This window comes from Artibeus jamaicensis, unplaced genomic scaffold (assembly GCF_021234435.1).
Source record: "Artibeus jamaicensis isolate MK-2021 breed Jamaican fruit bat unplaced genomic scaffold, CSHL_Jam_final contig_388, whole genome shotgun sequence".
In the NCBI taxonomy this organism is placed as follows: domain Eukaryota; kingdom Metazoa; phylum Chordata; class Mammalia; order Chiroptera; family Phyllostomidae; genus Artibeus; species Artibeus jamaicensis.
This window is the reverse complement of record NW_026521813.1, coordinates 8090933-8105863: the sequence shown is the minus strand read 5'-3', so window position 1 is coordinate 8105863 and position 14931 is coordinate 8090933. Positions and strand designations below refer to the sequence as shown.

Here is a 14931-nt window from a genome sequence, read left to right as displayed (position 1 = left end):
GTATAATATGTAATTTAAAACATATAATAAGTGTATTAAATCACATGGTATTTGCTAATGTTTTTTCAGTGTAATAAGGGACATATTTTCTTTATAACCTTCCTGACTGAAAAAAGATTTAAGGTGGCTGATCACAATATATAATTTTAGGGTTTTGTATAAATATTTGGAAAAAGTTGTTAACTGTTTTCATTAAAGCAATAACATCTCTCCTTATTTTTTTATTTTTAATTTTCTAGTTGCATTCGAACTCATATTGGGTCATGTACTTTTTAGAAATGTCTTTTTGCAGTCATAGATGTGATATGGATAACTTTCTATTTCTAATAATTACATATGATGCAAGTGATTTCAGTTGCTCTTCTTCTTGCTCCTAGATTTTAATTATTTAAATAGCATGTTATTACTGCTTGTGTACCAGAAAGAAGTCATATTTATCATCATTCAGAAATTCTCTATTCAGTAGAAATATAATGTGACAAATGTAATTTAAAAATTTCTGGTATCCAACACTAAAAAAAAGTTTTAAAAGGATGACATTAATTTTACTGTATTTTATTTACCTAATTGCACAAAATATTATCATTCTAATATAAAATATTATCATTCTAACAAACATTTTAATGAGACATTTTTACATTCTTTTCTCAATGGAGAAAATAATGCAATAGTAAGTATTCGAAAGTATATAATAGTAAGTATTCGAAATTTCGTACCTGTTTCACAGCACGTCTCCATTTGGACCAGCCACCCTCCAAGAACTCAGGACTGCAAGTGGCTGGGAGCTAACATATTGTCAGTGCATTCCTAAAGCAGATGGTGGGTCAGTGGTGTGAGAATGGTTGGGTGGCTTAAGAAGGGATCTCCTTGAGTTTAAGGGGTCTTAGAACTAAGTGGTCTGTAGTAAGAGATACTTCCATCTATTAGTTGTAGCTAATCGTAAAAAGGAGCACTTGAGCATGTAAGATATTATTTTATGCCTATAGATTGGGGTACAACTTATGTTAAACGCACATTTCCACAGAATGTTCTGAGATTGATTGACTGATTTTACAGTTTTATTTCTTAAATTCATATAGTTCTACCTGGATGGATATCTAACAGGGAGTTCAGAATTAACATGGACAAAACTGAATTTATGATCTTTCCTTTCAGATCTGCTTCTCCTCCTTTTAGTGAGTGGCCTCTCTGTTCTCTCCTGCCACCAGGCCAAAAATTCTTCCTTTACTTCCGGCTAGAATGCTGGTGAAAGTCACAGTCTCCTGTTGCAAATGTCTAGTTCCTTGAGTCCTTGGTTGCCCATACTTTTACTGTGATGTATCTTTGATGAAAAAAGTCTGCTGAATATTTTAAGTAATGTTAATGTCACTTAAAAAAAAACCCTCAGTGGAGATTAAGGACAAGTATATGTGTTTTTCAGTAGTTGACTTTAAAATTCTGTCAGCTGTCTGTCTGGTAGTTCACATACCAGCACTGTTGAAGCATCTTGGTAGGACCGATTTTAGTTCATGCTGGCATTAGTTCGCCTCTGATTAAAATGAGCAAGCTGAGGAGTAGCTTATATTTATAAGTCAGGCCTGACAGCAGAACAAGAAAACCTAACTTTGCGTTTGGTGTACTGTGCTTTGCTCAGGGGATCTTGTGGACTTAAATGGCTACAAACATTTTATTAGAGCCCTGGCTCATGTGGCTCAGCTAATTGGGCGTCATCCTGCAAAATGGAAGGTAGTCAGTTCAATTCCATGTCAGGGCATATGCCTGTATTATGGGTTCGATCCCTAGTCACAGCACATACCTAGGTTATGGGTTTAGTACCCAGTCAAGGTGTGTATAAGAAGCAACTGATCTATGTTTCTCTTTCACATCAAAGCATTTCTCCCCCTCTTTCTCCCTCCCTTCCTCTCTCTCTAGAAACAAAACAACAACAAAAACAACCCCCCCAAAGGACATTGTATTAGAGAAGCAAACTTTAACAAATGTAAAGTGCAAATTTTTCCTCTCCCCAGTTTTATAACTATTGATGATTCTTTATTTGCAACAAAATGCATTTTTATTTAGAGATTGGCTACTTCAAAATAATACTGATTTTCATCTTTCTGTGTGTAACGAGATCTTTTGGAACTAACATTGTCTAACTAACAAAAAATGGAGTTTTGTTTCCTTTCCCTTTTCCTAAGATACGTAGTAAAACATGGAGGTGTCAGAGATAAAGGATGGCTATTGCTCAGACTTGTCCTTTGCTTGTCTGGTTATCCATCAAACACTATCAACTTGATTGTGCCAGAAAGTAAGAAATAATGTCACTAGAAAGCCATCAGTCAAGTGTGTATCAAGGTCTTTTAAAAGTCTCAACTAACTGTTCAGATATCAAAGGATGTTTTACAAATATGATACCATAAAATAAGATTACTCTTAGGAAATTTATTTTTGAACAGGCTCACTTTATCCCCCCCTTCTCTCTTGATTCCATACCTTAGTACTTTGAGCCAGATGGGGTAGGTGCACTTAGTATTATGTCGTAGTGGTCCAGAGTCTATACCCTCAATAGCTGGCAGCCAAATACTAGGTAGGATCCATTCCCCCACTAAAATGGCAGTTCATAATTTTAGGCAGTCAAAACAATAGGCAGTTGTTATATAACCACATTATTCCATCTAAGTAAGTAAGTAAGTATTCTTTCAGTTTTTCAGACCCCGTTTCTTCTTTACCATAAGATTTAGTTATTGCCTACAACTTTAAAAATAATAGAAAAAGTCATAACCTGAAAGGAAATAAGGAGTAAGAAAAATATTTACCTTTCTCAGGAAAATAGAACTTTCCATGCAATTTTAACTTATAATATCTAAACTGACAGTGAACTGATTCATTCCTTTATAATAATAATTCAGAAACTTGGGTCTATGTTCTTAAGGGGACTGTATATTATTTGAAACTTCCATGAGTTTAGAAATGAAAAGAAATCGGGGATCCAGGGCGCTACTTGTGCTAATTACTAATGTTGTGAGGGGAAAAAAGCAAGAAAGAAAAGAAGAGGCTTTGGAAACCCTGCTGTATTTGTTGAAACAGTAAAAAATGTACTTATTTAATTTTTGTCCAAATTTTTAGTCACCTTAAATAAGTTTTGTCTCTAAATTTATGATGAAGTAAAAGCTTTTGGAAGATGCATTTTATCTAATGTTAGAATTTGAAATGAAAAGTCCGGTTGTATTTAAATGTCTGCCATGCTAAAAACAACGTACTTCTCTATTTCCTTTTCACAGTGAATGGTTGTTAATGGATGGTTGATTTTTATGTCCTAGTAATGGAAATTATTTATTTGTTTCTGCTCTGATTTGTTTAAAATACATTTAGAAGTTTTATAATTAATTATAAGGCTCTTGTTTGAGTAACAAACCATGCTTCTGTGTGTAATTGAAAGCTGGTCAAATATTTTAAGAAGGACTTAATTATAGAAATTCTTTAGTGGAGGAACACAGTTATATAATAGTCTTATTTATTTTTAAAGGAAAACTGTAGGAGTACTTCATGAATAGAGAAAATTGCTTAAATTTCAACTAAATTGAACGAAACCAAAAATAGTGTGCTGATTATATCAGGTTAGAGAAATAGACTGGGTGATGTGGAGGCACGTTGAGCTTTTTTTACACTTAACTAAAAACATTCTCTACATCTACAAAAGCGGGGTCACTGATGAGGAAGAAATCAAGGTGCTTCAAAACAGCAGGGAAAATTAAGTCTCAGAGGCAAGGAAAAGTATGAAGCAAATGAATACTTTTTGCAGCATCTGTTACCATAAACATTGGAGGTGTGTTGTTAGCCATCTGCGGCTACCATCCTGACTTATAAATTTGAATCAGCGGTTTGAAGTTGAGCTGTGGAGGGAAATGGAACTCGCTGTGTATCCTTGCTGATCAGTTGTTCCTAGTCACGGATGGCCCTCCAGTTCTTCAAGTGTGTACCATAGGACTATTTGTTTTGTCACATAGCAGGTCACTGTCACACAGGCGTTAATAAAGACCCTGTGCGCCCCCTTTGCTCCATTCCCTGTTGCTCTATCCTTACTTCCAAGTGTTCATAAAAGTCCAAATCAAGGGAAAAAGAATTCTTGTAGAAAATGAAATTATGCACTTACATACACATATCTTTTGTGTCTCTTCACTTTGTTAATTAAGTATAATTGTGGGTGCTTCGACATTAATTTCAGCTTAATTAATAAACAAGTTTAAGTATAGAAGTGTAGTGTGGGATAGATTATGTTGAATTTAAAGTTTCCAACATTAGAAGTGGTACATTGTTAAGTAATATTTGGGAAGGAGATAAGATTGCCAATGTAATGAGGAGTTTATGTTTGACATTTATAATGGGAAATAGACTCAGCAGGAAGTGGAAGAATTTTGGATTATACTACTTAAAGAAGATAAATAACATACACTACGAAAGCCGCTATTCTGTCTGGGCAGTCTTTTAAACGTTTACTAGAAGCCTGTAGATGCAGTTGGCAACTCCAGTGCACAGAGTAGAATTTATGTGCATATTTAGGAAGCTTTATGAGAAACTTCCACGTAATAAGATTTTGCTCAAGATTCATGCTTACAACACACAGTAAAGGAACAGTTTGGTTCTGGAAAACCTAGATAAGAATATTTCTTACATTAAATAGGAAATTGACAAATGCAAATTTAGGTAAATACGATACAGGTGTTTCGGAAGACAAAGATGACAAATGAAAATGATAATAATGAATAAGGAATTTTAGAGCTTCAGTTATTGCCTCACAAATTTATTAAATGAGTGAGAGATCTAGGAATTTAAATGATTTTCAGAGGTTTTGCATATAAAGATTGTGGCTGAAACAGTTGTACTGGTCTCCTGAAAGGCCCGGGGGGCATGGCCAGTGAAAGCCAGTGAGACCCGAAGCAGGTCAGCCAGCTTCCCAGCGCCACTTGGATGTAGAGACTGCAGGGGGGACTGTAAGGAGTACAGTGTCACCACAAAAACATGTCAGCACGTGTTTTCTGAAGCAGTAGGATAGCCAGGATGTGTGGGACAAGATACACTAGAGACTATAGAAAGTACATATAGGACAATAATGGCAGTGGTAAAATAATTAAACATCTTTATAGTAAGACCAAGAAGAACATGTTCTGGAATGAATGCCAATTTTGGATAAATTTTGAAGATACACACATGAGGCTAAGAAAAGTTGGTGCTTATGGTATAAGGGCACCTACTCCCTCTGCTTGGGTGTTCCGGATGCCTTTGACTGAATGGTTTGCAAAGCCCTCGGGTGCCCTAGAGATAAAATCACTTTTAGGAATATTGTAAGGATTTAGTGGAATACCCTGTGTGTAGTAAAAAAGATGAGGAATGCTGCCCGTGTTGCTGCTGCTCTTTGAGGAGGACAAACAAAACATTGACAATTTAATCTCTTGAGTGCCAACGTGAAAAACAAATCGTGCTCAATTTTACTTTCTAGGTCTCTGCTTTGCTTATGAGAAGCATAATTGTAAAGTTGCTTGCTGTAGTAGCTTAAGAATTTTGAACCAGAATTAGCAGGGTATTCTAGCAGTGAAATGATTTTATGGGTGTTTTACTCTAAGGGAGAAAATGCAGCGATCCATATATATTTATTACTGCGCATCTCTAATACCTTTTTTCTTGCTCAAGCAATTGTTTTACATTTCTAAGTGCTATAGAGCATCAGTAAGGTGCTTAGGTTAGCCTTTAAATAACAAGCTTCTTTTCACACCATAGGTTTCATGATCAAAAGTTAGCGCTGGGATGTCTGCTTGCACTATTCCCAGGTTTACTCTCTCAGTTCTTCATATCATTCAGACCCCTGAACTGGAAATATCTTGTTACCTCTGTACTGTTTAATATTCTTTGGAAATTAAACTACTTGCGCATGTTTAGAGCTCAAACGGAATCTGTGCCTTTTGCTCGACAAAGTTGCTTGACAGAGTTGGGTTTTAGAGCTTACATATTGAAACTCATGTTTGTGGCCAGCTGATAGAGAAATTTCCATGCTTGGGAGCACTGCACTGATGAAACCACCACTACTGTGAAGATCCAATGAGATAATGTGCATAAAAGCCACATGAATGCCGGGAAATGCTGTGGGCATCGAAGCACTCACCTGTTAGGATTTGTAACAGACAGTCTCCCAGGCACCCCAGGGAGACCATAACCTGGGGGGCAAATTTGGTTCTAAGAGCAAGGTGGAATATAATGTGGAGTCTCACTGTTTGGGATTTGTAATTGGGATCCATTGTATTATGAGAAAATGCAGATCAAAAGACAGAGGATTTTCCATTGTTAAAATCAATGAAATTAAAAAAGCAGCTGCCTGTGAAGTTAATTGTACTTGACATCTGCCTTAATCCCAGTAAGAAAAGTGATAGTTCTGTAGAACAACCTGTTTTCTCTAGTGATATATATATCACTATATATATATACATATATATAAATATATTTTTATATATATATATATATATATATATATATATATATATTACTGGGGGAGTCTCTGTTTAAACTGTTGCCTTTTGGTTTAAAATATTTCCTCAACCTATAAATTGTGTGTCTCCTAGGATATTTGCATAAATGTAATTTATGCATCTTTGAGTTAGTAGAAAAAGGTTGTTGTTCTAGATTTTGAGTTGGTATCTCGGAGATTTACAAGGTGCAGTAGAAGCCATCTCAAATATATACCCTGCTCCCATTTAGAAAAGTTTATCGAACATTATACCTGCACTGCACTTACTGAAAGAAAAAGCTTAATTTTCTCCAAAGGCATCCTGTCATTTCCTATGATCTATATACCCCAGTGTTTTTTTTGTATTAAAAATGCAGGTTAGATATTAAGATAGCAAAATGCAGCATATGAAACAAGGGGAATGTAAAGGTGTTTTGAAAATCATCCCCCGTTTGTTTTTCATTTAAAAAGACACCTGTTCGAAACTTGTTTCCACACAAAAAACTGCACACAGCAGTGTATAGCAGCTTTATTTACACTTGCCACAACTTGTAGCATCAGAGGTGCCCTTCAGTGGGGAGTGGGTAAATAAACTGTGGTTCCTCCAGATGACGGAATGCTAAAGAGGAATGAGCTATCAAACCGTGAAAATACATGGTGGAACCATAAATGCAAAGTACCAAGTGAAAGAAACCAGTCCGAAAAGGCTACAAACTGAGACTCCCACCGTATAACCATAGTGAGGAGGAAGGGGTGAACAGGTAGAGCACCGAGAATTGTTGGGGCAGTGAAACTGTTCTGTACGATACCACAGTGGTGGATACACGTCATTATACATTTGTCCAAACCCGTAGAACCCACGACACGAAGAGTGAACCCTACTGTAAACGGTGGACTTTGAGCGATAATGAAGTGTCAGTGTAGGTTCGTCAGTTGTGATAAATGTTCCGCTTTCACAGGGGATATTGGTAATGGCGGAGGCTGTGCGTGGGCGGGGCAGAGGGTATGTGGGAACTCTCTGTGCCTTCTTTTCAGTTTTGCTGTGAACCTAAAACTGCTTGGAAAAAAAATAAAATTTATTAGAAATAAGAAACCAAACCAGAATAAAAACTACTAAAGTTGGTCTCTCTGTCGTTTGTAAATGTACATAAATGCCGTGCTTTAGTATCACTGGCAGAGAGTACTGTTCTGCTTCTTTAAGTAGAACAAGGTGGTATGAAAAGAAGGGCCTACCTTGGATTTCTTTTAAGGTACAGCTTTATATTAGTGCACATTGCCATTTCTCTTCAGTCTTGTAAGGAAGCTGAAGTGACTGGTAGAGAGTAAAAACACCAGAGAACAAAATTGAGCAATATTTTCTAAGTGAGCACTGTTTTCCTGTCATTTTTATGTGTTTTAATTTAGCCAGGATTGGGCGAGTGGTTCTGAGAGAAGGGATTTATTATTTTAAAAAGAAGGCATCCTCTTGTTCTTCATTTTCACCTGATTGAGTCACCTTTGTTTTCCAAAGGTTGACTCTTTAAGAACCATTTACCGTATTTACTTCTGTAGTTACCTCTTTGTGTGTGTTGTTTCCTTACTTCATGCCCATCATTTGAAAAAAAAATTTTTTTTTCTGCAGGCTCCCTTATAAAATTCTGCTTCAAAATAGCAGCTGGCTGACAGCACAATCTCCTGTAGGATTTTAAGGGTGTCACTCAGCTTCATAGCTGGAGGCAGAAGGCTTTCCTCAGGGAACATTTTGTTTTCTTTCCACAAAGTGAAGAAGTGAAATTCATTCATTCCAGGTTTGCAACAAGTTAAATTAAAGGAGCTGTCTGTTATATTCATTCTCTCTCTCTCTCTCTCCCTCCCTCTCTCTCTCTCTTATAAATCTATAGTTGCTTAAAACCAGTGTTATAAAACTTTTAAATCTATTGGCTGAATTCCTTATTTGTCTTTATTATCTCATTCTCACTAGGGATAGCACATATCTGACAGATATCTCTAATCTCTCATTCCATATCCAGGCAGATGCTATTATAAGTCTCATTTTCTTCCTGGATATGGCTTGGAACAAACTTTCAACATACTACCCTAGTAAAACTACTAGCGAGTGACAATTGGACATCCCTGCTTTCTGCATAATCCCTGGGAATTTTTTGCCATTTAGAGCTTTACCTGATACTTATTTGCTGGTAACATGTAAATATAAATCTGTAGCTCAATAACCTCTCCTGGGCTCTAGATCCATATATATTCAGTTGCCTTTTGGATATTAAAAAGCACCTCAAATTCAGCATGCATAAAACTAGTAATTTCCTTTCATCTCCCCAACCTCCTCTTCCTGTAGCTGCTGTATTGAAGTTGATACAGCTGTCTACCCACCTGGATGTCCTCTCTTACTTCTCCCTCTGTTGCACACATGAGGCTCTGTAAAGTAACCGTCCTTCATGGGTCTCACATTCCTGTCTTCCTTTCCATGGCTACTGCCTCTGCCACAATCTGGTTCTTCATTCTGGACCCCTGGATCCCTCTCCTCCAACCCGTTCCTCACATGGCTAGAAAATCAGTCAGTGTTTCCTTACCTCTCCTCTCTCTCTCCCTCATTCCCTTGAACTATTTCAAACATAAATGTATGTAAAATAATATAACAAACACTCACGTAGTTACCTGCAGGATCATAGTTCTGAAAATTACTCTTCTCACGATGATCTAATTTTTAAGTGGAAAACCTAAGTAAGCTATCTTCTCTGTTTGCCTTACTCTTGAAAAGATAGGAGAATGAAGCATGATTTATATCCAGGCTTTACCATCCTTGATTAGAATTAATATTCTAATTGCTATTTGGATTTCAGTGTTCTTGAAACTTTGTGTCCTTTTGGAGTAGGAGTGGTTTGAGACAAATGTTTTGGATTCCCTTTCAAAATAATTTACGTGCCAGAAACTGTGACCCATTTGTTTAGCAATAGTACCTTGGAAATTGTTTCACACGGCACTTTAATTTTCTTACTGTATAATGACAAAGCGTGTTTCTTTACATCTGTCAAGTGAGTCGTATTTGAATAGTCACATTTACAACATCTGTTCCTTGTTTCCTTTCTGTGAATTTTGGAAGCAGTTTCAGTCTTGCCAGGTTAATTTTTGTTTTTTTAAACCGATGCTCCCTGTAAAAGGCTTTAAAGTTTGCATACTTTAAGATTTTAGTAATATTGTAAAATATATATATATATTTAGCTGACATTTCTGTTTTGTTTGTGGCTATCATTTAGTGGCCAAAAAAATACACAAAAAGCCAAAAGACACATCACCTAGAACAAAGGAACTATGTCGTGATTGCTTTTTCAGTAGTGCGTATTACAGTATGTCCATAACTTGAGTTTTGGACCATTAGGTTGGGGCTGCGTGTTTCCTTGAACCAGGGAGCTGCAGTTTAAGCGGCACTGAGTGGTAGAGCACTTGCCCTCCTTTTACAGGAAGGACTTCAGATACTCCATCAGCTGGGAATGGAGAGAGAAATGTGTGTGGCTTCTCTAGTTGATAGGTCATATTTCCTGATGAAAAGTTTAGAAATGCAAGAACAAAGGGGTCAGCATCTAGGGCAGATTTTTCTAAACTCATACTTCCATTGGAAATATTTGAGGCGAACATTTTATTCATTTCACAGTATTTATTGAGTGCCTACTGCCTGCCGCACCGCATGCTTTTCTTAGCATCATGTAAGGGAGGAGTGGTGGGCAAGACAGAAAATGTTCCTGCCCTGATGGAGTTTATATTCTTGTGGGGAGAGAAAGACAGAAGTGAGCAATCTAATAAATAATTCCAGATAGTGATAAATGTTGTGAGTCACCTGAAATAGATTACTTACAGAGAGGATGCTACTTTACCAGAGGTGGTTGAGTCACATCCCAAATGTTGTGAAGGAATCTTCAGTGTAAGAATTTGGGGGTCTTCAAGACAAAGTCCATGGTTTGTGAATCTTGAAGAGAATTGTCCGGTTTTAACAAGTGGAAGGAATGAGGGGAGGCAGAGGCCCCTGCCTGGCTGATGCTGTTGCGGAGTGCTACGAGTCATACTGTGCCTGAGCACAGTGCCCTGTGCGGTGTGGGCCCTGACCGGTGGCTGACCAGCTGCTACTCATCATCAGAAGAAGCCAGTTTCTTCAAGAACGATAAGACGGGGTTGGCCCAGATCCTTCCAGACTCTGTGTGTGTGTGTGTGTGTGTGTGTGTGTGTGTGTTTAATGTGCTTTTAAATCTTTGGGGAATAAAAGGAGAATCATTAGTTGGCAAAATGCCTTATTATTTTTTTTACCCAACTAAATGGCAAAATGCAAGATTGACTAATGATACTAATCTTTAAAATAAATTTACTTAAGAATTAGTAATTTGTTATACTTGTCTAAAACAACACAAACCTTGCATTAATAAATTCAGTATGCTACATGTATTCGTAATAATGAATGGACATCTTAACAGCTCACCTCTGACCTCTCAACAATAAGAAATGAACTATAAATTATGTCGACTGTATTATAGTTCCCAAGAAACAGCCCTAACTCAGACAACCCATTTAGGCTTCACAGGTGTAAACTGTGATAGCTTTTTCTCTTTCATTCTTGATGATTTATGGATCAAGGACATTGTTGTTTGTTTGTCTATATTTTATTGTTTTTGTGAGAGAGAGAAGGAAAGAGGGGAAAGAGAGATTGACTTGTTGTTCCACTTATTTGTGAATTTATGTATTCACTGGCTGATTCTTGTATGTGCTCTGACTGGTGGTCAAACCTTCGCATATCTGGACGACACTCTAACCAACTGAGCTAACTGGCCAGGGCCAAGGACATTGCTGTTTTAGAAAAAAACAAACAACTAAAATATGTGGAGACCAAAGTCAGTTTCAACTAGACAGTTATTCACTTTTGATTGGAGAAGAACCCAGTGATGAAATTCTTATGATAGTGTATTACTTTCTTGGAAGGCTGACCATTGTGATTTAGTTTAGTTTTGATTTTCACTTAGTTTTGCTCAAAGCAGGGATTCGAAACACTTTAACTGTGAAATGTGGATATACTTTTGTTTCCATCAGTGAATAAGAATTACACAGTTGCAAGTTTTGGGATTTGTCACACTTTTAATATTTATCAAAAACCTGTTACGTTGCAAGTGTGAGTGATGCACTGGCCCTCATAGTCCAGTGAACACGGTAGTAAGTACTGGGGCTCCAAGAGAAGTTTGGGAAGTAACGATGGAGCCAGAAGCCTCTGAAAGCATGTTTAACGCTGTCAGCAAAAAGTCAGCAGATGGCTTTGCCTCTTTTAAGAGCTGTGGAATACTGGCTTTATTACCTCAGCTTCTTAACATGAGGAGATATACGCTGTTTTTGAAAATATTGTTTTGAAAGTTGACAGCAACACTTTTGCAAAGCCCCAAATCTTTCTTGAAATAAGTTTACTTAGAGCACTGACCTACAGTTTAGGAATTCTTGTCAGTGATTCAAACTTGAAAGTAAGTTGTGGGATGGGGGTGGGTGGAGAGGGAATCAGTCACTGAGCACATGTCTTCCAGAAACTGGATCTGTGGCAGGTTTCTCCCTGGGACGCTCCCTCCTCTTGTGTCTTGTGGAGTTGGCAGGAGCTCCATGGTCAGTCACACTGGTCTTGTGCCTAGGGTTCCCGCAGTGCGGCCCCAGGGAATGTTCTAGGAGACTGTCTGATGAAAGAATAGCCTTGAGAGCCTTAGGGCATTATTATATATTTTTTAATTTATTGTATTTTTTCCATCATCATTTAGCCCCCTTCCCCCTCCATCCCACCCCCTCCCCACCACCTGGGCCAATTGCCACACTGTTGTCTGTTTTTGTAAGTCCTTCAAATATTTTTAAATTGGGGAATGGTTAAATTTTGCATTTTCAAAATTTCAGTCTGATCTTGGTGTGGAGAATGAATTAGGAAAGAGAGGCAAGAATTGAGGCAGAAGCAACAGTGAAATGGAGATGTATTAAAAGTTTGGGAGAAAGGAAATGAAGGCTAAGATTAAGATAGGAGGAGTGAGTTGAGAAAAATTTCCCATGGGGAAATGAGCAGACATTCAAAAATAGTTTGCTGTTACTGAGGTGTTTTTAATTCATTTGCTTTCACTTAGAAAAGATGATTTGATTAGAAGGTGTGCTATGTAGATCGACAGAAATAACAGAAAAACATAGTCTGTCTGCTCCGTCTTTTTTTCCCCCCCAGAAAATTGACCTTTGAAATATCCAGGTAAATAATTTTAATATTTTTAGAGCATAACTTTGCCTCTGAGACATGAAATCTCTTAAACAATGAAAATGGCACTTTGTAAAGAGACCTGACAGCAGATACAGGGTGTATTAAAGTGGTGTGTTTAAAAAGCCTTGATGTCATTTTACATGTCATGAAATACTAGAGTTAAAATGTCTTAGGGATGCTGAGAGTCTTTTCATGGTGTTAAAATCACAGCAGAGTCATTGTCTTCTTTTATTGATTTTAGTCTATAACTTTGCTAACTTCCACCAAATTGGGAGTATTTCTCCATTATTATTATTAATGTTAGATATGACTTAATAAAAAGGGCTTCATATGTGGCATTTTGGTAAACATTTTTCGCATATATAATATTTATTAGATATTTTAAAGGGGATGGTTTTATTTTGTTTGCATAATGTTGAAAATTAGGCTTGATGAATTAAATGTCTGTTTTTACAAAATTTTAATTAATGTATGAAATAGTTAAAGAGAGAAGTCAGACACCCTACATAAAACCAAAGGGCATCTTCTATTTTGCTGCTTGTCTTAAGGAAAGTTCTCTTTTGTGAATTGTCAAATGATTTGTTAGAGTACAAGAACTATTTTGACATAATAGAATCCAGAAGAAATTTATCTTTTATTTTTGTTTTGGTATTTTAGTAAGGTTACTTCAAGCTATGTAATTACTTGAGATGAATGTTTTTAATTCCTTTGGGTCATATTCTCATAGCACAAGAGAACTATTTTTAAGAACGATAGGAAAATAGGTATACACAGAGCTACAATTCATATTTTTGCAATAAAGTCTACCAGAGGCTCACATTTCCTTGATTCTACTGTGAACCTCGTGCACAGTATTTAAGGATAAGGCTTCGACTGTTACATTTTGTTTCCTAGGGCAATTTGGCATTGTCTTTCAATATTAAATACCTTATGTATGATTAAAAGACATTCTTAGTTACTTACAGTCATAAGGTTGTCAAATGGAGGAAAGCATGGTAGTGTCTGTATGAGTGTGTGTGTGTTTGCTTCTGCATGTAACCAATTTCACAGTGGCTTAGCTGTAAACACAAGTCCCTCGCTCCAGTTTTCATCATTCTGGGGTTGAGTGCTACAAGGTGGGTTGCTCTACATTCAGAAGTTTTTCCATTTTTATTTACAAAGAAAATATTTTCACGACTCAAGGCTTTTTCAATAATTCAGATGGTATTGTTTTGCCTTCTTTTTCTTTCCTTGTAAACTCAGTGACATAACCTATAAACTTAGGACCATATGGTTTGCTTTAATTATATAAAGTGTCAGTTTCCTATATAATTCTTTGACTCAAAGAGAAAAATGCCCCTTACATACTAAGTACTCCCTCTCCCTTTGCTACCTTATCCTTGTTTTGCATTCAGTTGTTCAGATGTGTTCATATTTGGCCTTTGCTGTATTTACTAACCCTATTCTTTGCTTTTAGTTAACAGCCAGGTCCTTGCCTGCCGTGCAGTGTGATGAGAGACTTCAGCCTCTGCTTAAGCATCTCAGGTAATATGAAGGCACAGCCTTGTTAATGCTTATAAATGCAAGCGCATTATAGCAAGTCAAGTGTATTAAAGTGGCGAGAACCCTTTCAGTTACTGAAAGCTTAGGGTTTTTTTTTTCTTGCTTTAATTCAGTGACTTAAGATGAAGTTCTTAATACAATACACTTGGTACCATTGATTTTAGGGTACTATAGAAAACTGTTTCAATTCAATAAAAGTGTGCAGAACTAGTTGACAAGTTTAAGTTAAAATGGGTAGCGATGACTGGCAAAAGGATGATCACTAAGAATGAGCTGTTTACTTAAATACAAAGCCTAGTAATACTTTGGGACCGCCACATTTATTGTACCGGATAGAGGAAGTAGGTAGGATTTGTTTTCCAAATACAAAAATAGTGTATCCTCATTAAAAACAGACAAGCAAATTTAGAAAATACAGGAGAGTAAAAGGAACATCCCATTACCAGTACCCAGAATCCTTCTTCCTTTTATAATGTTTTAAAATCCAGTTTTGAGATTATACTTTTATATACTTTGTTTTTTTTCTTTTAAAATAAAGATTGTAAGACTTTTTGTTATTAGAGTCTCTCCAAAACCATAATATTTAGTGGCTATATGATGTTTTCTTATTTGGATATACTGTAGTGTATCTCTCTTCGAGGGGCATTTAGACTATTACAATTCTTTT

General features: G+C 36.7%; 1 protein-coding gene across 2 annotated transcripts in view; it reads left to right on the top strand.

Moving 5' to 3' along the window:
• PRIM2 (DNA primase subunit 2) overlaps window positions 1–14931 on the top strand; it is a 283700-nt gene that overhangs the window by 145718 nt on the left and 123051 nt on the right. For both annotated transcript variants that reach the window (XM_053665011.1, XM_053665012.1), the window contains exon 8: window positions 14179–14246. In XM_053665011.1, coding sequence (XP_053520986.1) covers window positions 14179–14246 — 68 coding nt within the window. The remainder of the gene's footprint in view (window positions 1–14178; window positions 14247–14931) is intronic.